At 39.5% G+C, this 26,397-nt stretch overlaps 1 protein-coding gene across 2 annotated transcripts in view; it reads left to right on the forward strand.

Moving 5' to 3' along the window:
- TMTC1 (transmembrane O-mannosyltransferase targeting cadherins 1) overlaps positions 1–26,397 on the forward strand; it is a 201,224-nt gene that overhangs the window by 74,120 nt on the left and 100,707 nt on the right. For both annotated transcript variants that reach the window (XM_070754857.1, XM_070754858.1), the window contains exons 6-8: positions 2,679–2,760; positions 3,927–4,030; positions 14,655–14,844. In XM_070754857.1, coding sequence (XP_070610958.1) covers positions 2,679–2,760; positions 3,927–4,030; positions 14,655–14,844 — 376 coding nt within the window. The remainder of the gene's footprint in view (positions 1–2,678; positions 2,761–3,926; positions 4,031–14,654; positions 14,845–26,397) is intronic.

The following is a 26,397-nucleotide window of genomic DNA, read 5'->3' on the forward strand; positions in this document are numbered from 1 at the left end:
CATTTTGCAACGTTCCTCATTCACTTTGTTCCTTTTTCACCTACAATTTTGGTAGGATACAGTAGTCTTTGCTGGAATTAGTTCTTGTAAGAGAAGCAGCCTAGGACTAAGGGGAAATTTCATGACAGTGAGACAATTCACCAGTGGACAATTTGTCTCTAGAAGTTGGAGTGGGTGTTCCAACACTGGAAGATTTTTTTCCAGCCTTCTGGAGGCTGGAAATGGCCTGTTTCCCAACTTCTGGTGGGCCCAGAAGGCTCGTGTTTTGCCTTCCCCAGGCTCCAAAGGCTTCCCTGGAGCCGGGCGAGGGTAAAAACGCCCTTCCCCACCCCCCGGATGCTCTATGGAAGCCAAAAATGCTCTCCCAGAGCCTCTGTTTAAGCAAAAAATCAGCTGCCCAGATGCACATTGCATCTGAGTTAGGGCAATGGCTCACGTGCCAGCAAATACGGCTCTATGTGCCACATGTAGCACTCATGCCATAGGTTCACCATCACTGATCTAGGGTTTCCTGTGTAAGATGTCGGACTAGAAGACCTCCAAGGTCCCTTCCAACTCTATTATTCTCTTATTCTGGTTGCTGAAGACCTAAAAATTTATAATGTTTTATAAAATGCACTTATTTTGGGTGGCCATTTAAAAAGCATACAAAGGAGAAATGGTGGAGAAGAATCTGCTCAGATTGATTCCTCTAATAACTATGCACCAAAATAGTAAGACTTGCTAGAAATAATGTTAAAATGGGATCTATTGATTGTCTGACAAAAACATATTTTTGACTTTTGTAAGAGCATTTTAGTCTAATCAAGTAACATATAGCATAAGATGCCAAGAAGATCAAATGCAAACATGTACTGTAATATGATGCTTAAATATTGATTCATTGTAAGATATCGCGTGTTTTTATAGAGCCAGGAATTCACGGCACGCTAACCCAATAGTTGCAGGAGACTACTGGTAAATTTTAAAAGCTTTATTTTAGCAACATAAACATACTAAATTTTCTTTCTTTGTCTGTCATTCAAATCTCACATATATTAGAGACTCTTCTTTGGATTGGCCAGGTGACAAAAGGGCACAGGAAATCCACCAAGAATAGTGTTTGAGATGAAACTTGATGGAGTGGAAGATGGAACTTTGGTGGATTCCTCCCTCCCTCCCTCCCTCCCTCCCTCCCTCCCTCCTTCCTTCCTGTGCTCTTTTTATATATATAGCAATAGCATATATAGCAATAGCATTTAGACTTATATACTACTTCATAGTGCTTTTAGAGCCCCCTCTAAGCAGTTTACAGAATCAGTATATTGCCCCCAACAATCTAGTCTGCCCTTATACTATTTCCTGTATTTTATCTTAGGATGGATATATATTTATCCCAGGCATGTTTAAATCCAGTTACTGTGAATTTACCAACCACGTCTGCTGGAAGTTTGTTCCAGGAGCCCACTACACTTTCAGTAAAATAATACTTTCTCACGTTGCTTCTGATCTTTCCTCCAACTAACCTCAGATTGTGTCCCCTTGTTCTTGTGTTCACTTTCCTATTAAAAACACTTCCCTCCTGAACCTTATTTAACCCTCTAAATATTTAAATATTTAACATATTTAAATATGTTTAACATATTTAAATATTTCGATCATGTCCCCACTTTCCCTTCTGTCCTCCAAACTATACATATTGAGTTTATGAAGTCTTTCATGATAGGTTTTATGTTTAAAACCTTCCACCTTCCACCATTCTCCACCCCTCAAGGGATTATGAAGTTGTTAAGAGGAAAATGTCTCTTTGGAAACAAAAGTTGGGTTTTGAAGAAGCAGAATTATGTATGTATGTGTGTGTGTGTGTGTGTGTGTGTGTATGTATGTATGTATGTATGTATGTATGTATGTATGTATCTATCTATGTATGTATCTATGTATGTATCTATCTATCTATCTATCTATCTATCTATCTATCTATCTATCTATCTATCTATCTATCTATCTCTATGTATCTCTGTATCTCTGTATCTCTGTATCTCTGTATCTCTGTATCTATCTATCTATCTATCTATCTATCTATCTATCTATCTATCTATCTATCTATCTATCTCTATATCTATCTATCTCTATCTCTATCTCTATCTCTATCTCTATCTCTATCTATCTATCTATCTATCTATCTATCTATCTATCTATCTATCTATCTATCTATCATATAGCATAAAGGGCCAGGAACTTTGCAATATTTGCACATTTCTGAACACTTCTGACCCTTCTGAAATGCACTTCAATTACTGAGCAAAAACCTAAAAATCTAACCCATGCGATATACACAGCTGAACTATAGATAGTACTTATAAGACTGTTTGTTGGTTCTGCCTAAAGATTCAGATTTTCTGAGGTAAACTATGAAAGAGGTGAGTAGCAAAAGCACCCAGCCATCTGGCTGATACTAATTGCTGTTTGATTCCTTCACACTTGGAGAAATATTTTATGTGTTGCTATGATAATGCAGCCTCCTTATTTTTCTTCTACTTATGTTCCTTTATATTAGCCTGAGAGCCATTATTTTGAACTGTGAATACGGTGGTCAGTGGAAAGCCCACTTTATAAATAAATGAGCAAGGTATTAATGTCCACCAATACTGACATTTATAAAAACCATAATCCTTTTTTTCCCTCCTGCTATATTTTAGTTACCTGACCGCAAGTAACAAGCAGAACTTCTTATATTCCACAAGACCTTTTTTAAAGAGGGCTGCCTTGGTGCTTACCTATGTAAGTATTGCTATATATCCTTTTTTTTTACTCCTTTAATGTATTCAGGTGAATTATATTCTATCAGTACCTGAGTGTGAAGAATAAACCAATTCAGTAGGGCAAACATAACTCAAAGATGTGCTGATTAGAACAAGTTAAGATGAAAATGTTTTCAGCACCACAAATCTTTTCTGATCAACAGAAGCTGAGGTAAATGTTCTAAGGAGATTCAGGCCATGGTTGTCCCAAATGTGCTTTTTCAAGAGGCAAAGGGACTTTCTGGTTTTTCTTAGATGTTTTGCTTCTCACCCCAAATTCTTCTTCAGCTCTGATTGGATGGTGGGGAATGGAAAGATTTAGAGTCCTTGGAGGGGGGTGGCATACAAATCTAATAAATTATTATTATTATTATTGTAATTATTATTATTATACTCCTTGCAAATAGCTGGACAGTTGCATTCTTTTAAGTTGTTAAGTCCAGCTATTTGCAAGTCGTTAAGGTCTCCTGGAGATTTATCAGTCATCAGGGTCACCTAAGTGTCATCTAAAGAAGTCATCTATGTCAAAATTGAACAGCCCTCTCAACACATATGGCATTATCTATCTCCAGTCTACAACATGGGCCTTTCAACATTTCCAAGAAAGTGATCCTGATGACACAGATAATTCTCCATGTGACCTTAATGAGCCACTAAAAGAACGCAAATATCCAGCTTTCTGCAAAGGGTATAAATCCTTTCATTTTCCACCAGAGTTGAAGAAGCTTCTTGGATGAGAAGTGAAATGTCTTCAAAGAAAAATCAAAAAGCCTAGTTGCCACTTGAAAAGGCACCTTTGGGAGAAGCTCACGTAGAAGTTCCTTTTGCTAGCTGACCAGAAAGTTGAATTGTATTATATCCAAACTTTACTACAGTCTAGAAACAGCTCATTAATTAACCCAATAAAATACATGTACATTTATGAATGATAAACCAGCCTTCAAATTACCCCCCCCCTCCATTTTTGGAGGTAATAATATAGTATTTTGGAGATAATAAAGAATTAACATTTCAGTTTGGAATGATAGGTTATCACTTGATGCAATGGGATCACCAATAACAATGTTGTAATAGATTTAGGTTTGCTGGCCATATACAATTGGGTTCCTCTTTAATAATCCAAGAATTTACTCTTCTTATCTGAAGGTGATCCTACTTATGTATTTTCGCCTATGGATAATGGGAGGTTCCATGCCAGCATTTTCTGAGCAGGACAATCCAGCTTCATTCTCACCATATCTTCTTACAAGGTATTCAACTGGGATTTATTTCTTTTCGATATAAACCAAATATAAACCAAATTTAGTCTATATGCCTTGTTGCCTTTCCTCTCAAAACTGCATTTAACAAAATGAACTTAAGAGTTCTGTAATTCCTCTGAGTTTAAACTCCTTGCTTTTAAACCATCTCAATATAAATATGTCACCTCCCAAAGGTGACATTTGGAGATTTTCACATGTGAATACTTCCAGTTCCAAAATGTATCTTGAATGCGTTGAAATTTATACATTACCTAGTATATTTTGATAAGGTATTAAATGTGATTATCAGCCACCTGCTCCGACTGCAACTCTCTATTTGTTTCATTCCAATTCAGAATGGACTGTGTAATCCTCCACATCACATCATTGGTTTATCTTTCTTTTGATGATTCTTAGATGCTTTATATAAAGTAGAGGTCCCCAAATCTCTTTGGCCTGATTTGGGGGGGGGGAGAATATAAAAAAAGAGGGAGCTTCTCATTCACAAAAGAATTTAATATGGGGGGAAAGCCCAGTTCAAAAACTTTGATTATACATTCAGAGTACAGGGGTACCTCTACCTAAGAACACCTCTACTTACAAATTTTTCTAGATAAGAACTGGGTGTTCAAGATTTTTTTGCCTCTTCTGAAGAACCATTTTCCAGTTACAAACCCAAGCCTCCGAAACTGTAACTGGAAAAGGCAAGGAGAAGCCTCTATGGGGCCTTTCTAAGAATCTCCTGGGAGGAAACAGGGCCGGAAAAGGCGTGGAGAAGCCTCTGTGGGGACTCTCTAAGACTCTCCTGAGAGAAACAGGGCCTCCACCCTCCCTGTGGTTTCCCCAATTGCATGCATTATTTGATTTTACATTGATACCTATGGGAAAAATTGCTTCTTTTTACAAACTTTTCTATTTAAGAACCTGGTCACGGAACAAATTAAGTTCGTAAGTAGAAGTACCACTGTATAAAACACAGCTGAATTATTAGCCTCTTTTAGGGAAGAAAAAGGTGCGTCTTATACTCCAAAAATACGGTATATAATACAAGACACACAAGCAGTATCAGCTTGGATAAATGCTTAATAACCATGTGGTTTTGCTGTATATTTGTGCGATTGTGCACCACCATTTCCCCATGGAATTCAGAGAATAAAAAGCAGAATTATTTGCCTTCTTCAGAGCAAGCCAGCAATGCCATTAAACTATGATTGCTGCAGCGTGGGAGGAAATGATAACATAAACAATTTCCCCCCAAAATTTGGAGCAGCCATTTGAATACTTAAAAGAGGAAGCAGTGTGTGCCAAAATACCTAAGAGAATATAGGAATTGGATCCCCAGAGAATAAACAACAATTCGCCACTAAGTGATGTTTTACAAAATGGTCCTGTTGGGTCCTTGTTTAAATTAAATAATAATAATTTATTGGATTTGTGAGCCGCCCCGAGTCTTCGGAGAGGGGCGGCATACAAATCTAATAAATTATTATTATTATTATTATTATTATTATTATTATTATTATTATTATTAAATTAGGCAATTTCTCTGAAAGAATAGAGAAATCAGTGTTAAACTCTATCATGTTTTAAATTTGCACTCTCTGGAAATGATCACAGGGAAACCTTTAACCCTGAGAATATAATTGAAGTCCCATCTTTGGAAGACAAAAGGCATTGCAGTGCAAACTTTGAATATTCTGAGTTCTTTGACCTGATCTGACCAGGTTGATCACTGATCACGATTGGAGGAGCTACAGCAGACAAGCCACCATCCGAGAAACTATTGCCTAGAGCAGTGATGGCAAACCTATGGCACGGGTGTCATAGGTGGCACATGGAGCCATATCTGCTGGCACATGAACCGTTGCCCTAGCTCAGCTCTAACATGCATGTGTGTGCCAACCAGCTGATTTTTGGCTCACATTGAGGCTCTGGGAGAGTGTTTTTGGCTTCCAGAGAGCCCCTGGGGGGATGGGGAAGGGCTTTACTCTGCCCCAGCTCCAAAGAAGCCTTTGGAGCCTGGGGAGGGCGAAACACAAGCCTACTGGTCCCAATAGGCCATTCCCAGCCTCCAGAGGGCCTCTGGGAGATGGCGGAAGCTGTTTTTGTCCTCCCCAGGCATTGAGTTATTGGTGTGGGCACTTGCACAGATGGAATAGCGCATGCCCATGTTCTTTCGGCACCTGAGGAAAAAAAGGTTCACCACACTGGCCTAGAGCATTGATGGTGAACTTTTTTTTGCTTGGTTGTCAAAAAGGCACATGTTCCCGTGATAGCACTCATGCGCATGCCCACGCCCATAATGCAATGCAAAGTGTTCGGAAACTCCAGATCGTGCAGAATGCAGCTGCGAGAGCTATCATGGGCTTTCCTAAATATGCCCATGTCACACCAACAGTCTGCATTGGTTGCCGATCGGTTTCCGGTCACAATTCAAAGTGTTGGTTATGACCTATAAAGCCCTTCATGGCATCGGACCAGAATACCTCCGGGACCACCTTCTGCCGCATGAATCCCAGCGACCAGTTAGGTCCCACAGAATGGGCCTTCTCCGGGTCCCGTCGACTAAGCAATGCCGTTTGGTGGGACCCAGGGGAAGAGCCTTCTCTATGGCAGCCCTGGCCCTCTGGAGCCAACTCCCCCCAGATATCAGAGTTGCCCCCACCCTCCTTGCCTTTTGCAAGCTCCTTAAAACCCACTTGTCAGGCATGGGGGAATTGAGATATTCCCTTCCCCATGGCTTATAAAAAAAATGTATGCATGGTATGTCTGTATGTATGATTGGTCTCTTAAATTGGGGTTTCTTTTTAAAATTAACTTAAATATCAGATTTATTTATATTGTTTTGTTACTGTTGTTAGCCACCCCGAGTCTGCGGAGAGGGGTGGCATACAAATTTGATAAATAAATAAATAAATAAATAAATAAATGCCTTTCCCTCACGCATGCATGCACAACCCTCCTGCATTATCCCCCCCGGCACATGCACACAGACCTCGCTGAAGTCTCCAGACCTCACGGATGGCAAAAAACGGGCCCAACGGACCTACCGGAAATTTGTTTCTGAACTTTCACTAGGCCCGTTGTGCAGTTTTTCGCCTTCCCCGGGCTTCAGGAGGCTTTCCTGAAGCCTTGAAAAGGCAAAATTGGAAAATAACCAAGGAAGCAGCATTATTGATAAAAAATAGTGAGGTAAAAGAATATGAAGAAATCAAAACTGCAGCGATAGAAAGTGACCAGGCAACTGTAGTGCTTGGGTGGAAAGATGACAATAAATGGACGATAAAAAATTGGTGCAAATACATGGTGGACCACATTCACTATGAAATCATGGAAATTAGACTACATAATTATAATGAAGAGAAATTAGCAGCAACAATGAGGCGGTGGGAGAAGGTTAAAAATTATATATTAACAACATCAGTAAGCAATGCAAATGTAAGAAATAAAATTCAATCACTTTATAAAGAATGAACAATGTAACCCAGAGACAAAGCAAATGAAGGATACAAAATTGAATCTTCCCTGGTGAAGGGAATTTTTTTTTCTGTTTGGTGATGGTACACTTTATGCTTTATGTTTTGTTTTTTGCAAAACTTTCAAAAAAATCAATAAAATTATATTAAAAAAAGAAAGAAAAAAAAAAGAAAAGGCAAAAATGACTTCTCCCCGCCCTCCAGAAGGCTGAAAATCAGCTGGCCAGTGTGAACATGTGTACTGGAGCTGACATAGGACAACATCTCGCGTGCCCTCAGATATGGCTCCGCGTGCCTCCTTTGGCACCCGTGCCATAGGTTTGCCATCACGGGCCTAGAGAAACAGCTCTTCAAATCTTGGCAGAAGAGTAAATTCTCCAGAATCCCCAGAGAAGTAAAGACACATTTTCTACCTAAATGCAGGAAGACTACTGTAATGGCTTTCAGTCAGAATAATATTTTTTCCTTTGCTCCTTAAGACGGAGAGCTTTTTTCTCAGGAGTGTTCTCATCTTTTGCATAGGCTTTAAATCATCTGTGCCCAATAAAACACTTTAGAACAAGGTTATAAAGCAGTGTGGCTGCAATTGTAACCAAGTTCTGTTATTTATGAGCTTTCTATCTTAGCTGAATTGGTTTATGTCGAGGCACTGCTGTTAGATAACCCAGCTTTCTCCTCCTTGGTATTGCTGGCGTACTTGTCTTGGTCAAATAAATCATTTGCAGAAGTTAATCATCATAGCTTCTGCTGTACGTGGATGTAGATGCAGGTATATCTGAACCGGTAAATTATTGTATTCTTTTTCGGATCATCTGCATATAGACAGACAGGTGGCATGTGTCAGAGCTGTGCCAACCCTGTGCCAAGGAGGACAGTGCATAGGAAGGAGTTCATAGGAAGCTACTTTTTTCTTTTTTCTAAAAAAATCTTAGACTACTATTGTTTTATCAATGTGTACAATGCAAAGAAAAATAAAAATAGGAAATTAAAGGAAGGAAAAAAAAGGAGAAAAGAAAATATGAGATACAGTAGTACCTCTAGATATGAGCTGCTCCACATGCGAGTATTCCAAGTTACGAGCCGCGACGCAAGTGAAATTTCTGTTCGACACCCGAGCTCAAATTCGGGATACGAGCCAAGCTTCCACTAGGTGGTGCAAGAATCTCCTTGCTTCCGGTTATCTCGGCGCAATAAAGGCATTCGTTCGAGATGTGAGTTGATCGACTTACGAGCTCAGGTCTGGAACGAATTAAACTCGTATGTCGAGGGACCACTGTATAAGGGAAGAAAGAAAAAGGTGTTGACTTCTAACTTTTTTAGCACAGTACAAGATAACATTACAGCCTTGATGTTTTACTTTTACACGTTAGCGGGTAACCCCCAAATAAGAATCTGTCTTATATGTTTTTGAACCCTGCACTTAAAAGCTCGATTGGGCTTATTATCAGGGAATGTCTTATTTTGGGGGAAACAGAGTAGTATATAACTAGCCATTTCTATCTAATTGTCATAACCAAAGTCAAAGTTTCCTTTTTTTCATTGCACAAAATCCAGAAGTGATATTCCAAATTAAAAACATAAATATATTCTCCTTTTTAAATAGAACAATCAATGCAACCATTTCTGTTTTATCTTCCTTGTTGTGGAAATAATATGTATTCCCATTTGCACTTAATAACCTTTATAAACAATCGCCATATACTGTATATTAACAAAATTTACAGCATTATTTCAGATTCTTTAACCTTAAAGAGGATAATACTTCTCCTCCCCATCTATTTTTAAAACACTAAAGTTTCCTTTAAAAATGTTTCTAAAATCAAAACATTCTAATATATCTTTACAAAAATTTCCTCTTAAGTCTCTTTTTTCAAGTAGTTATAAGTGCTGCCTCTTTTTCCATTATGTGACCTTTCTGAAACCACAATTGGGATTATAATTTCCATTGCTGAGCAAAACAACTGTTAAGGGACTCACTCCTAATTTTATGACCTTTTTTTGCTACTAGTTATTAAGCAAATCATGCCAGTTGTTAAGTGAATAATATGGCTGTTAAGTAAACCCTGCTTTCCCCCATTGACTTTGCTTGTCAAAAGCCAGGTAGGAAGGTTGCAAATGGCAATTGCTTGTCAGCTGCTAAGAAACGAAATTTTAATCATGTGATGGTCGGATGTTGTGATGGTTGTAAGTTCAAGAATTGATGATGAGTCACCTTTTCAGTGCAACCGTATGAATGTTTCCAAAAGAATGGTTGTAGCTCAAGGACTATCTCTAGTCTGAATCAGTACAGGTTGCAGGGTATTTGTTCAAATGCCTCTTTATCACCTGATTCTGCATAACTTAGCAGTTAAAAACCCCCACATTTAAATACACAAATGCATTCAATATTTATTTATTTATTTATTTACTTACTTACTTACTTTACTTACTTACTTACTTACTTACTTACTTACTTACTTACTTACTTACTTACTTATTTATTCCAATACACAATACATATTGAAGAGGATAGACATGAAGTATTATATATAAAGTAAAGGTATAAAAGTAGAGGAGAAGATATATGAAAGGAAGAAAAGATATATGATATATGAGATAAGGAGAGACAATTGGACAGGGGACGAAAGGCAGGCTAGTGCACTTATGTATGCCCCTTACTGACCTCTTAGGAACCTGGAGAGGTCAATCGTGGATAGTCTAAGTGAGAAATGTTGGGGGTTAGGGGTTGACGATATATACACTGCTCAAAAAAAATATATATAAAGGTAACACTTAAACAACAGAATATAACTCCAAGTAAATGAAACTTCTGTGAAATCAAACTGTTCACTTAGGGAGCAACACGGACTGACAATCAATTTCACATGCTGTTGTGCACATTCAACTTTGTACAGAACAAAGTATTCAATGAGAATATTTCATTCATTCAGATCTAGGATGTGTTCTTTGAGTGCTCCCTTTATTTTTTTGAGCAGTATATTTTAAAAAGTATTGGGGTTATGCAGTAATGGGTAGCAGCTGTTGTGCCCAAGTGCGCAGCTCTGGTAGGTCTGGAGCTGTGCATGCATGCAACTGACGATATATCGGCGATTTTTAGGTGAAAATTGGTGAAATCTCGTGTGCACGAGCGTCCTCGCGTGAGGGAGATTTGGGCAAAAATGGCCCAATCTTGCTTGCACGAGGATGTGCACATGAATCTTGTGAGAGCGTGTGCGTGCCGGACATGTGTGCACAGAGTGCACCATGAGCACTGGGGCTGGCAGCCCAACACTGGGTAACGTTTTCCAACCAATAAAGACATTAAGCTTGTCACATAGAGACTAACAGCCCAGTTTGAGACCCAAGATCCTGTTTCTGCTCTAGCTCCTGTCTACCTACCCTGTTTCCCCAAAAATAAGACGTACCCCGAAAGTAAGGCATGTCAGAGGTTTTGCAGAATTTGCTAATATAAGGCACCCCCTGAAAATAAGGCGTAGTCAAGTTTACATACGGTACGGTGGAAAAACATTCAAAGCTGTTCATAGCGGTACCATAATAATGTGGTGTCCCCTGCTGGCCCCTTCCATCGCTTTGTACTGTCCAGTACAGCAGACACAGTCTGCTGCTGTCCCACCGCCATTACAGTTTCCACTACAGTGCGTAGACTGTAGTTCCTCTGGTGACCGGAAGCTGCAATAGCGGGAGTATACTGTTGTACCATATAAGTGCCGTCGTTTGTGTGTGTGTGTGCCATACTGACAGGTACTGTACCGTAATCAGTGTACTGTACGGTACACTTTCTTTGGGGGTGTCAGCTTTTCTGCCTGTGAATTTGTCTTATTTGAGAAATATAAGGCACCCCCAAAAAATAAGACGTAGCACAACTTTTGGAGCAAAAATTAATATAAGACAGTGTCTTATTTTCGGGGAAACACGGTAGCAGTTTGAAAACATGCAAATGTGAATAGTTTAATAGGTACCACTTCTGTGGGAATGTAACAGCATTCCATGCACGTGATCATGGAGGTGTCTTTGGGCTGTTTGTTTATTTGATTGATTGATTGATTGATTGATTTTTATGCCGCCTTTCTCCTTAGACTCAGGGCAGCTTACAACATGTTAGCAATAGCACTTTTTAACAGAGCCAGCCTATTGCCCCCACAATCCGGGTCCTCATTTTACCCACCTCGGAAGGATGGAAGGCTGAGTCAACCTTGAGCCGGTGGTGAGATTTGAACCACTGACCTATAGATCTACAGTCAGCTTAAGTGGCTTGCAGTACAGCAATGCTGGTTCCCTCAATTAAAAAATGAAGATGAGCATTCTGTCCTAGAATCAAACATGCCAGCCAGTCAGAAGCCATTATTAGGTTGGATCTGCATCTCTGGAATATGTAATTCAGTAGTGAAATTTCTCAAGTATCTCTAGCTCATCCCAGGAAAATAATAGCTTAAAGCTATTATAAAGCTTTCCTCTATATTATTCTCTCTATAGCAATTAGTTTTTTGTGTTCCTTGCCCCAGAGGCAGGTGGGAGTATACAGATGTGATATTCATATTCATAAATGTCTTTGCTATTTTTCATATCCAATTATAGCCCTGTGTCCTTAGTAGACCTCAATTTATTGTGTTTTCTCCCTTAGGTTGCTTATATCAGTGAGACCAAATGCATTAGCTGTGGAGATATGCTTTTAAGTCTTCAATATGTTTTGCAAAGCAAGGGAAGAGCCACTAATGAAAGCCTCATGAAATAATTCTTAGGATTGTGATTCTCTGGCTCTTAAGTTTAATACCTTTTATTGTAGGCAGTCTTAGAATTGATCCAACACAATTAAAATGGGAATGTAGTTCACAAATGGAATCCATGAATTTTCAAACTGGCTTGCAGTGAATCGACATGAGTTGTTGTGAGCCGCCCCGAGTCTTCGGAGAGGGGCGGCATACAAATCCAAATAATAAATAAATAAATAAAATAAATGAGCTTTCTTTGGTTCCTACTACCGTGTTTCCCCGAAAATAAGACACTGTCTTATATTAATTTTTGCTCCAAAAGTTGTGCTACGTCTTATTTTTGGGGGGTGCCTTATATTTCTCAAATAAGACAAATTCACAGACAGAAAAGCTGACACCCCCAAAGAAAGTGTACCGTACGGTACACTGATTATGGTACGGTACCTGTCAGTATGGCACCCACCCACACAAACGACGGCACTTATATGGTACAACAGTATACTCCCGCTATTGCAGCTTCCGGCCACCAGAGGAACTACAGTCTACGCACTGTAGTGGAGACTGTAATGGCGGTGAGACAGCAGCAGACTGTGTCTGCTGTACTGGATGGTACAAAGTGATGGAAGGGGCCAGCAGGGGATGCCACATTATTATGGTACCGCTATGAACAGCTTTGAATGGCACCGTATGTTTTTCCACCGTACCGTATGTAAACTTGACTACACCTGATTTTCGGGGGGTGCCTTATATTAGCAAATTGTGCAAAACCTCTGACATGCCTTACTTTCGGGGTACATCTTATTTTCGGGAAAGCAGAGTATGATGGTTGGCAAATGAATTCTAAACTCTTCCAATTTAATGAGAACTTTCATTATTTTGCAAAAAGTAATGAATGTAACCAAGAGATGTTCTGTTGTGATGAGCTGAGATGTGAACCAGACAGTTATGAACAGCATTTGATGAATGTTTTAGATTCAGAATCTGGGAAATAAGTCAGTCAACAGAAGTTGACAGGTGGTATGAAAAGGATTTTTAGAGGTCCCAAGACCCAACAAAACAGTGAAAAGCCATTGAGATGGCATCCGTATATTTCATGTTTTTGTTAAATGTAATTTCTGAGAAGATGCATAAAGTATTGAACAAATGTAATATCCCTGTTCACAAACAATGGGGAAAAGAGAAAGTCTGGATATCGTGTTTTTATGTTCACATGACAAATACGTAAGAACATTTGCAGAACTCAGACACTTGATGGCTTCACACAATACAATGCATTGTGATGTCTCAACTGTATTTAAAAGTTTTAATCACTTTCTCTGACTCCTTGGGTGCCATATCTTGCTGGAATTAAAATTGTAATCATCACTTCCTCTTCCGTTTGTACATACTGTATTACCAGACCATATAAAATTGGTTTTTAATATAAGACATGTTCTTTCTGGCTCTCTGGTAGAATCCTCCCGAAAATTCACAGCTACAAATTTCAGACACACACACGTTTGAAAATTCAAAACAATGTTCTTTATAATGAAAATTCACTTAAACTAAGCCCTCTTTTTATAGAGCAAAGAGCACTCGTCTCCAAACAAACTGGTAATTTGTACAAGTCCCTTATCAGTTCTGTGATACTTATCTTGCAGCTGTGAGGCAATTCACAGTCCTTCTTCTTTCACAAAGTGAAACACACTTTGCTCTGGTTTAATTTCAAAGCGGGGAAAAATCAGTACACAAAAGGTCAAAGTCAGCAAAGCAGGCACGAAACACAACTATCAGCTAATCCTCCACAATGGCCAAACCCACAGGCTGCTATTTATAGCAGCCTCACTAATTACCATAGCCCCACCCAACCACAGGTGGCCTCATTTTCTTTGATAATAATCTCTCAGTTGTTGTTGCCTATGCATCGCTCTCCACATGCATGGCTGTATCATTAACTCTTGTTCTGAATCCAAGGAGGAGCTAGATAATTGATCTCCTTCTGAGCTGTCTGCCACACTCTCCTCCTCCCTGTCACTCATGTCTTCTTGGTCAGAGGAGCCTTCACCAACAGATTCCACCGGGAGCAAAACAGGCCTGCAGCATGTGGATGTCTCCCTCACATCCACAGTCCTTGGGGCAGGAGCTGGGCCAGAGCTAACCACAACAAGATATAAGTAGCCTAGCTAGTCCATAAGAAAAACAATCCAGTGTTTATGTGTTCTGGCATCAGTTCCAGTACTGAACGAGAAGAGGGAACCCAAAGAAGGCCTAGATTGCTAAAGAACTTAAGCTACACATGGGTTATGATGAACTGGCGATCTCACCATTGTCCTGTCTGAATGGCACCAGATCATACTTGGAATCAGCATTTGGGGGTTGAATCTGAAGCATTGCATAGTCCTATTGAACTGGCTATTTCTTCCTCCAAAGAAACATGCAGATGGTTTAATTTTGTGTCTCTTTTTGCAGATTTCTTACTTATTCCTACCTCCTGGCCTTCAATGCCTGGCTTCTACTAGCCCCGATTACTCTGTGCTACGACTGGCAGGTTGGAAGCATTCCTCTGGTGGAGTCAATCTGGGATCTGAGGAATTTGGCTACCCTGATGCTAGCCTTCGTGATGCTTCTCCTTTGTCTACATTGTTTCATAGCGTTTAAGGTAAATAAGCTTTTCTCCACACGTAAAGTTTACCTCTGTGTTCCAAACACATGTAGTATGTTCTTTTTTAAAAAAAAAAAACATGTTGGCTAGACAGATCTTTGCTTTGTGCTAAACCATGCTGGTTCGTGCTACCTTAGCATACTGTATAAACACTACATTTTTATAAGCCATAATTTATGACTTATTGCTTTGCCCCAAATAATTGTAGATTATTCAAGAAATCACAATAACCTAGGGGAAAAGAACTCCCAACCAGTTGTTGTTGCTCTTCTTTTTTCTTAATTTAAGGAGAGCAATAGGAATAGGAATTGGAAAGCAAATACGTTTAATTTTATGTTAATTCCTCCTCCAAAATTTGGCAACAGAATTATGGTGTTGTGGCTTGGAATCATGGAGATTTACTAGGGTGAAAATGATAGTGCGTGTTTATTTGTCCATCTAAGTGAACTTTGGCAGAACCCAACTCCATTGTGATGAACAACCGTTTCACAGGGGTTGCCCAAAACCATGGGAAAAGACAATTTTCTCTTGTTAAGAACTAAAGCTTCTATTTTGGCGCCTTGGAACATATTTTTATAATCCGACCAATCAGTGAGGGTGTCCCTGTGACCTTTCTGCCAATCAGCTTAAAGCTCTGTTGGGAGAATTGGTGCTAGACTTATGGTTGGGGGTCACCACAACATGAGGAACTGTATTAAGGGGTTGTGGCATTAGAAAGGTTGAGAACCATCTTTAGTTTTAAAAATTTAAGAAATCACAATAACCCAGGGGAAAAGAACTCCCAACCAGTTGTTGTTGTTCTTCTTTTTTCTTAATTTAAGGAGAGCAATAGGAATAGGAATTGGAAAGAAAATACATTTAATTTTATGTTAATTCCTCCTCCAAAATTTGGCAACAGAATTATGGTGTTGCGGCTTGGAATCATGGAGATTTGCTAGGGTGAAAATGATAGTGCGTGTTTATTTGTCCATCTAAGTGAACCCAACTCCATTGTGATGCTGGGTGGTCTATTATGTGAAAATAATATAAATACAGCCAATACATAGAAATAAAAGAACTAGAAATAAACAAACCAGAAACCCAGACAACTAAATCAGTATTAATCTCCTCACATACTCAAAGGGACTGAACAATGTCTTTCTTCTTCGAAATAAATTTATCAGAATTGTTTTGATAAAAGTTGCTTGTATTAGTTTTATGCATCCATAAAAATATGTGGATGTGATATTTCTGCAAAATCATTTTCAATTTTTCTGGACTTCTAGCTGTTGGGCATTGGGGAGAATATGGTAGAATTCTGCTTGGCAGGGCCATTTGTATTTATTGCTGTGCCTAGGATCCTTCTTGATTACTTAACCCATTGCAATCTTAATAGAAAACTGGCAAAAGATCAACTTGCTCTTCCTTAGGATCCCTCGATAGAATAGAATAGAATTCGTTATTGGCCAAGTGTGATTGGACACACAAGGGATTTGTCTTTGGGGCCTGTGCTCTCAGTGTACATAAAAGAAAATATAGATTTGTCAAGAATCATGTGGTACAACACTTAATGATTGTCATAGGAGTCAAATAAGCAATGAAGAAACAATCAATATTAATAGAAATCTTAAGGATACAAGCAACAAGTTACAGTCATAAGTGGGAGGAGATGGGTGATAGAAATGATGAGGAAAAAACTAGTAGAAATAATAGTGCAGACTTAGTAAATAGTTTGACAGTGGTGAGGGAATTATTTGTTTAGCAGAGTGATGGCGTTCGGGGAAAATAGTCTTGTGTCTAGTTGTCTTCGTGTACACTGTTCTGTAGCGACATTTTGAGGGTAGGAGTTGAAACAGTTTATGTTATGTCCTGCCCAGAGATTAGTAAAAGGGGCTTAGAGACAAGTTGTTCATTGGTTAACCCAGGTCACAGTTATTGGTTAATTACCGGTGTTCCAAGGGCGGCAAAAGTTACGTTTCCCGATTGGTGGTTGCCTCAGCAGGCAGGGGTATATAAGACCTGTCATTCAGACTATGGTTCCATTCTTTTTCCGTGTAACACTGTTCTGACTTCTTCAATAAAGTTCCGTTGACCGCAACTGGTGTCCGGCTATTTCAGTTTATATCCAGGATATGAGGGGTCAGTAAATATTTTCCCAGCCAAATTTGATAGGAGTATAAAAAGAGAGGTCTGCAGGTGGAATGAGTGGATTAAAAAAAGAATTAAGAGTAGTTTATTAGGCTTTTTAATCAAGGGTGGAATGCTCCCGGTGCCTGTGAGTCATCGGAGAGCTGGTCGCAAAGGGATCGTGAGGCTCGCCCACCCACCCGGATGCTGCCATTTGGGTTCTTTTTACCCTCTGCACATGCACAGAACACTTTTCTCATGCACAGAGGGTAAAAGAACCCAAATGACGTCTGGGTGGGTGGGCAGAGCTTCATGCTCCTTTCGCCACCAGTTCTCTGACGACTCAGAGGCACGAGCAGACTGGGAGCATTTCACTTCACCCTATTCTTAATTTATCATAATGGAAGACTTGGACTTTCTTACTTTCATCTAAGGCATTGGTTCTGAACCTGGAGGTCAGGACCCCTTTGGGGGGGTCGAACAACCGTTTCACAGGGGTTGCCCAAAACCATGGGAAAAGACAAATTTCCCTCGTTGTTAAGAACTAAAGCTTCTATTTTGGCGCCTTGGAACATATTTTTACAATCCCACCAATCAGTGAAGGTTTCCCTCTGACCTTCCTGCCAATCAGCTTAAAGCTCTGTTGGGAGAATTGGTGCTAGACTTATGGTTGGGGGTCACCACAACATGAGGAACTGTATTAAGGGGTCGTGGTTTTAGAAAGGTTGAGAACCACCTTTAGTTTAAAAAAATCAAAAGATCTTTAAACTCTTCAATCTTAATCCTTTTTTCTTGTAACCTTAAAGTTACTCGCTTCGAAATCACAAAGCAAGGGCTCACCGAATGTTTTCCATTGTTAAAAAATACATGTTATTTAGAAAACATTTGACAATTTTGCCTACACGCTGAGTGCAAACACACCCAGAATCTAGTGTTGGCAATGAAACTTGGAAGATGAGCTGTGTGTAAATGTAATAATGAGTATTTTACAATGCCCCAGAGACTTGGATTACACAAAGTAACACAGCTAGCAGTTATAATGTTATGAGACTTTACTGTAAAGACAAAGGAGTGGCTTGTTCTTAGACTTTTTTTGGCTCATAATAAAGCAAAATGCTCAGGTGGCTTTCGCTATCTTCTGTGTGGGAGAGTGGCTTGTGTTTCTAAAGTATTTTATATCTTGCTCCAAAATCTGCTATGTTGCCTTAAGCTCCAGTTGGAGAAGTGCCCATATAAATCAAATAAGGAACAATAATGTTTGTGCTTTTTTTTAAAAAAAGGAGTGGAATCTATATACAGCATGTCTTTTTATAAAACTCTATTTCACTGAATTAGTGTCATTCGTTCTATGGCAGATTTACTGATGCAAACCTCCCCTTCTCCATTAAAAATAAGAATTTGATCAAATTTAACCTGCTACTGTGTCTGCCTCTCTTCGAGGCCTTTAGAGTAGGAGGTGTAGTTAGAAATATAATATAATGCTTTATTTGAACTATAAGTTTGAGTTTTCATCAACCATTGTTCAAACACAACCGAAGCTCTAATTAAGCACAATAGGATTTCTGAATCATATTTTGTCATTTTTCCAAGTTGAAGGCAAAAATATATGGTTTGACTGACAACTGCAATTACACATACAGATTTAAGCGTAAATCACTGTTAACTGGTTCTCACAATGCATTAAGTCATAATAAATAATCTTTTACAAAGCGTAGCTGCTGGATCCACACATTGCTTGCTTTATTTATTTATTTATTTATTTATTTATTTATTTATTTATTTATTCATTCATTCATTCATTCATTCATTCATTCATTCATTCATTCATTCGATTTTTATGCAGCCCTTCGCCTTAGACTCAGGCCGGCTTACAACATGTTAGCGATAGCACTTGTCAACAGAGCCAGCATATTGCCCCCACAATCAGAGTCCTCATTTTAGGAAGGATGGACGGTTGAGTCAACCTTGAGCCGCTGATAAGATTTGAATTGCTGACTTGCAGATCTAGCAGTCAGCTTTAGTGGCCTGCAGTACTGGACTGTGCTCACTGCGCCACCGCGGCTCGTTATACCAAAATCAGGGCAGTCTCATTATCCCTTGGTTCCATGCTGAAGAAAAGATACATCTCCATTTGAGGATATTATCAATTTAGTCATGTGTGACTCTTGGTGATACTATGGGCCAAGTCTTTCCACATCTTTCAGTCTTGCATTGTTTCTTTGAGTTTTCTATCCTCTGGCTGGTGTCAGCTTTGATGTTGTGCAGCCATTGTGTTCTCTGAGAGCCTAGTTTCCTTTTACTGCTAACTTTTCCCAACATAATTAATTTATTATTTTATTTTATTTATTTATTAAATTTGTATGCTGCCCCTCTCCGTAGACTCGGGGTGGCTCACAACAGTAATAGAAAAAGCAATGTACAAATCTAATAATTAAAACTAAAAACCCATAATTTTAAAAAAACATGCACACAACATACCATACATAAACAATATAGACCTGGGGAAGTTATATCAGTTCCCCCATGCCTGACGACAGAGGTGGGTTTTAAGGAGTTTACGAAAGGCAAGGAGGGTGGAGGCAGTTCCAATCTCAGGGGGGAGCTTTTTCCAGAGGGTCGGGGCCACCACAGAGAAGGCTCCTCCCCTGGGTCCCGCCAAACGACATTGTTTAGTCGACGGGACCCGGAGAAGGCCAACTCTGTGGGACCTAACCGGTCGCTGGGATTCGTGCGGCAGAAGGCGGTCCTGGAGATATTCTGGTCCGATGCCATGAAGGGCTTTATAGGTCATAGCCAACACTTTGAATTGTTCCCTCCAGTGAGCATCCCAATTTAGTCAGAGTAATTTCATACCTGTAAAGAACTCGTGGTTATGCACTGTTCTGCTACAGCTCTATTCCAGTTAGGTGAAATTAATCATGCAAGCTATCCTTGTATTTTAAAGTGCATCTAGATTCAGTGCCCTTTTGAAGAGTTTGAGCAACAATGAAATACTACTTAAATTGTGCACATTTGATGTTGTTTTCACACATACTTCAGCTCTGTAAAGGTGGGACAAAGCTCCATCTGGGATAAATCCCATAATGCATATTCAGTGAACTAAGACAACATGCCTGGTATGAAGTTGGGGGGGTCTTAGATTGGATATGTCTGATGAAACAAACAAAATGTTAAAAAATGGAGGACAGAAGGCACAATCTGAGGTTAGTTGGGGAAAAGATCAGAAGCAACATGAGAAAATATTATTTTACTGAAAGAGTAGTAGATGCTTGGAACAAACTTCCGGCAGACGTGGTTGGTAAATCCAGAGCAACTGAATTTAAACATGCCTTGGATAAACATACAGTGTTCCCTCGATTTTCGCGGGGGATGCGTTCCAAGACTGCCCGCGAAAATTGAATTTCCGCGAAGTAGAGATGCGGAAGTAAATACACTATTTTTGGCTATGAACAGTATCCCAAGCCTTCCCTTAACACTTTAAACCCCTAAATTACAATTTTCCATTCCCTTAGCAACCATTTAGATTATTACTCACCATGTTTATTTATGAAAGTTTATTTAAAAAAATGTTTTTTAAAGGCAGACGAAAGTTTGGCAATGACATATGATGTCATCGGGCGGGAAAAACCGTGGTATAGACGTTTCGCGAAGTTTGAACCCGCGAAAATCGAGGGAACACTGTATATCCATCCTAAGATAAAATACAAAAAATAGTATAAGGGCAGACTAGATGGATCATGAGGTCTTTTTCTGCCGTCAGTCTTCTATGTTTCTAAAATTATTATACCTATGTAGTTACTTACCAAACACATCTAAATTATATTAAAGTAACCAAAATATTGTTACAAATGCCCAAGGCATGTCATAACTTTTGAGAACCCCTAGTGTTTGGAAATGGAAAATTGAAAAATTTGATATGCCCTAGGAACAACCAATAAGATGCATGCAGTATTTCTCAGTCTGCAACTTTAAGATGTGTGTGTGGACTTCAACTCCCAGAATTCCTCAGCCAATGCATGCTGGCTAGGGACTTCTGAGACTTGAAGCCCATATACAGTATCTTAAAGTTCCAGAGGTTGAGAAACACTGCTCTACAGAAATCACTCTACCATTATTTCCTGTGTTTCAAGAGTGCACTGATCCTTTCTCCTTCTTAAGGATCTTACATTCCGAGTTGATGTTTTATTTATTTATTTATTTTATTTATTCATTTGTCCAATACACAATACATATGGAAGAGAATAGACATGAAGTAATATATATAAAGATAATATGTAAAAATAGAGGAGAAGATATATGAAAGGAAGAAAATATATATGATATATGGGATAAAGGAAAGACAATTGGACAGGGGACAAAAGGCACACTAGTGCACTTATGTACTGGCCTCTTAGGAACCTGGAGAGGTCAATCGTGGATAGTCTAAGGGAGAAATGTTGGGGGTTAGGGGTTGACACTATTGAGTCCGGTAATGAGTTCCACGCTTCGACAACTCGATTGTTAAACTCATATTTTTTACAGTCAAGTTTGGAGCGGTTAATATTAAGTTTGAATCTGTTGCATGCTCTTGTGTTGTTGCGGTTGAAGCTGAAGTAGTCATTGACCGGTAGGACGTTGCAGCATATGATTTTGTGGGCAATACTTAAATCGTGTTTTAGGCGCTGTAGTTCTAAGCTTTCTAGACCCAGGATTGTTAGTCTGTTTTCGTAGGGTATTCTGTTTCGAGTGGAGGAGTGAAGGGCTCTTCTGGTGAAATATTTTTGGACGTTTTCAAGGGTGTTGATGTCCGAGATGTGGTGTGGGTTCCAGACAGATGAGCTGTTATGTTTCATTGAGCATTAGATGGGCCAAAGCATGGCAAGGAACAGCCTGCTTCTGCGATTCCCATTACAGAACAAATCATCCAGGTTGCTTTGGTGCAGCTGCCGAATTTTCATTTGTGTGAAGTGGTTTTGTCATGTGTTAAAGTGAATAAAGGGAAAGCAGGAGTTTGACTCGGGAATTACAAATGAAACAATTCACGCAATTAAACTGACGCATTGAAAATGTACAGAAAGTTATTCCAGAGAGTATTCGGTGTGGATGATTACAGCAGGGTAATTGCTGAACCAGATGCATAACTCTGCATGGATCCATTTATTTATTTATTTATTATTCAGATTTATATGCTGCTCAACTCCCAAGGGGCTCTCGGCGGCTCATAGCCCAAGAATAAACATACGATATAACATTAAAACCTCTTAAAAACAATTGAACGCAATGGACATTCTGTCCATGCTCTTAACTTGTCAGTGCAGTTGTATGAATTTCTGGTAAATCAGAAGGGACTGATTCAAGGCATCCATCTTCCTGTATTTTTCATTCCATTGATGCCAGACCAGGGCTGTTCTCACAAGAAAACATAGGTATGGAATCCTTTTACAGAGAGAAAGAGGGATAAATCTTCTCTTCCTACTTATGCCAATTGCGTTTTTTGATTCAGAATGGGACAACTCCCCACAGTCAACTCTTGCTGCAGGACAACGCAGCAGGAGAATTCAACAAATGCAAAAGTTAGAATAATGTCAATGGAGTGGTGGCCAATAATAACAAACTAAAGAAAGTCAATCCAGAAATAGAAAAGTTAATAAAGTGAATAGAAAATAATTTTGATGAAAAAGAGGTCAGCAATAATAATAAAAGGAACTGAATGAAAGAATTAATACAGCATTGAATTGTTTCTCAGTGACTTGGCCGTGGAAGCTGGTCATACCGAGTTGGCCATTAGTGACATGCCCTAGATCAGGGAAAGGCAAAGTTGGCTCTTCTATGACATATATGAGTTAAAGGAAAGACAATTGGACAGGGGACAAAAGGCACACTAGTGCACTTATGTACGCCCCGTACTGGCCTCTTAGGAACCTGGAGAGGTCAATCGTGGATAGTCTAAGGGAGAAATGTTGGGGGTTAGGGGTTGACACTATTGAGTGTCTTCGGAGAGGGGCGGCATACAAATCTAATAAATAAATAAATAAACAAACAAACAAATAAATAAATATGGATTTCAACTCCCAGAATTCCTGAGCTACCATGTTTGGCTCAGGAATTCTGGGAGTTGAAGTCCACAAGTCATAGAAGAGCTGACTTTGCCTACCCCTGCCCTAGATCAATGATGGCGAACCATTTTTGGTTCATGTGCCAAAAGGGTGTGTGTGGGCTTGCTAGTGTGATCACATTTGCCCACACCCATTCCCTCCCCCCCCACATACCCCCCCCATGTTGCCCCCTGCACCCCCTGCATAACCACCACCCCCGCGCATGCACATAGACCTATTGAAACCTGGGACAGTGAAAAAACAGCCTAATAGGCAAACCAGAAGTTAGGTGAAATGGATTTCTGGTTTGCCCTTTGGGCTGTTTTTCCCACTCTGGAGACTTCATGGAAGAGTGCGAAAAACAGCACAACGGTCAAACCGGAAGTCTGTTTTTCTGAACTTTCAGTTTGTCCATTGGGCCATTTTTCACATTCTAGAGCAGTGTTTCCCAACCTTGGCAACTTGAAGATATTTGGACTTCAACTCCCAGAATTCCCCAGCCAAAATGAGAGCAAACCTCGCTCCCTGATGATCCTGCTTTGTTGGGTAAGGAAACATCTGCAAGAAAACCATGCTCAGAGAGCACCAAGGACTTATGGAACATGTCTACTGGACTGATTCTTTTCCTATCAATAAGCTTTAATGTGATACTAATATCTTGTTCACTGGTAACTTGGATGATTGCATTGTTGGAAAGGGTGCACTGTTTAATAAAAGATATTTGAATTACGAAGATTCAGTGAAGGGCTGAAGTGTACGTTGATGACATAGTGTACATTGGTCCAAACAAACACATGAGTGAAGATTTTTGCAAAAGGTTTAGGGAGACACTTTACATTGAAAAGCTTAGGACACGTTCATGATTACCTAGGTGTTCCGATTGAGAAAACTCAGAAGGGGTTTAGCCTCTCACAAGAAAACAAAATTGATCTACTTTTGCAAAATTGCAACGTGATTGACGCACACCCATGTCGCTCTCCAATGCAAACAGATTTTTACAATTTGACACAACAGATTAGTCCTGATTTTGAAGATCAAACACTTTATCGTTCAGTCATTGGGTCACTGTTATACATTAGCAGTTGGACAAGACCCGGCATTTCACTTAGTGTTAATCTTTTGTCACGGTACGTTGTGTGGCTTTTGCAAGTGTGGCTTTTGCAAGACATCCTGCATTTTTTCCCCCAACATCTTACAGTGCAAATTCGGTGCTCTGGGGTGGAGCTCCATTTTCGCTACCCCACTCCGTTACCCCCCATCCGGGCAGCAGCACATCCCTGGGTGGCTTCATTTCATTGCTGAACATTTCTGCATTTATGTAGATTAGCTAGTCTCTCCCCCTCCCTCCCTCCCTCGTTCTGTCCTTCCCTCTAATTTTCTGTCTCTCCTTTTGTTTTTCTTATGCTGTTCTTGAAACAGACATGGGTGGTTTTATTAGAGGACAGGAAGCCTAGAAGGGAAGAACAGCTTTTCACTATTAATTGCTTTGCTTGTTTCAGGAAATTATGGTGCTCTTGTTCGGTATATCACTTGTGCTTTTTGATGCCTCTTTTCTCATAATGACGGAAACATATCGTTCATTTCCACACAGCCAGCGTAGACATCCTAATTGAGCTATTCTCCGAAGTTCCGGTTCCTTCTTTTTTTATTATTATAATATTTTTATTGATTTTTTCAAAGTAACAAACACAACAAACAAAACATATAACACTTAATGGAGCTACAGTCGCTCCACTCAAAGTAGAAGTCTTCATATAAAAGTAAAAGGTTTATCTGTAAAATACATATTGTTATATAGAGTAAAAATTTCAATCTTAATATAAATCTAAATCTGTATCAAAATTTATAAAGATATATATGAAAAAGAAAAAGTTTTTATGAAAAAACAAAGAGAAAAAAAGAAATTTATATATGTACTAATAATTACCATCTTATACAATTCTAATACTAAATTCAAATATGCAAAATACTATAGCAACACACTTATCTCTTATTCCTTGTTTCCCACCAAATATATACTTTCTGCCCCGGTTCCTTCTTTTATATGGGTCACAATTTCTGAGAATACTGTACGTAATTTCTTTCCAACTCATAAAAAGCAAAGAGAACAAGATAACGAGTTTTTTTTAAAAAAAAAACCCCTGCTTTTAAATTAGATAACAGGTTAAGCCTAATATATAAAATAATTAGGATATTTTGCATAATAATTGTTAATTAATTCCACACCTGCTACTTTTAATCATTAATTTAATTCAATTCAATTCAATTTATTAGATTTGCATGCCGTCCCTCTCCGAAGACTCGGGGCGGCTCACAACAATAATAAAAAGAGTATAACAATGGAACAAATCTAATAATAAAATTATATAAAACCCCCCAACAATTTAAAAAACCATACAGCACATACATACCAAACATAAAATATAAGAAAGCCTGGGGGAGGTGTCTTAATTCCCCCATGCCTGACGATATAGGTGGGTCTTGAGTAACTTGCAAAAGACAAGGAGAGTGGGGGCCGTTCTAATTTCTGGGGGGAGTTGATTCCAGAGGGCTGGGGCTGCCACAGAGAAGGCTCTTCCCCTGGGGCCCGCCAAATGACATTGTTTGGTCGACGGGACCCGGAGAAGGCCAACTCTGTGGGACATTATCGGCCGCTGGGTTTGTGAGGTAGAAGGCGGTTCCGAAGGTATTCTGGTCCAATGCCATGAGGGGCTTTAAAGGTCATTACCAACACTTTGAATTGTGACTGGAAACCGATCGGCAGCCAGTGCAGGCCATGGAGTGTTGTAGAAACGTGGGCGAATCTAGGAAGCCCCACGATAGCTCTCGCGGCCCCATTCTGCACGATCTGAAGTTTCCGAACACTTTTCAAAGGTAGCCCCATGTATAGAGCATCGCAGTAGTCAATAAACTGACAGATTCTAGTGGAAACCTCTTCAGAAACAAGCTTCCAAGAAACATGTATCAGATTACAACCTAAGTTCAGATGATGTACAAGTAGTCATTATTCAGTGACCATTCGAAGTTACAATAACATTGAAAAAAGTGACATAGGACCAGTTCTCACACTTACGGTCATCGCAGCATCCCTATGGTCATGTGATCCAAATTAAGGCCCTTGGCAACTGGCGTGTACTTATGACATTTGCAGTGTCCTGGGGTAACTCCTACCCTCAAAATGTCCCTTTAGAGCACTGCACACCAAGACAACTAGACACAAGAACAGTTTTCCCCCGAATGCCATCACTCTGCTAAACAAATAATTCCCTCAACATTGTCAAACTACTCACTAAGACTGCATTGCTATTATTATTAGTCTTCTCATCGTTCCTATCACCCATCTCCTCCCACTTATGACTGTAGGACCTGC

This window comes from Erythrolamprus reginae, chromosome 6 (assembly GCF_031021105.1).
Source record: "Erythrolamprus reginae isolate rEryReg1 chromosome 6, rEryReg1.hap1, whole genome shotgun sequence".
Taxonomy (NCBI): domain Eukaryota; kingdom Metazoa; phylum Chordata; class Lepidosauria; order Squamata; family Dipsadidae; genus Erythrolamprus; species Erythrolamprus reginae.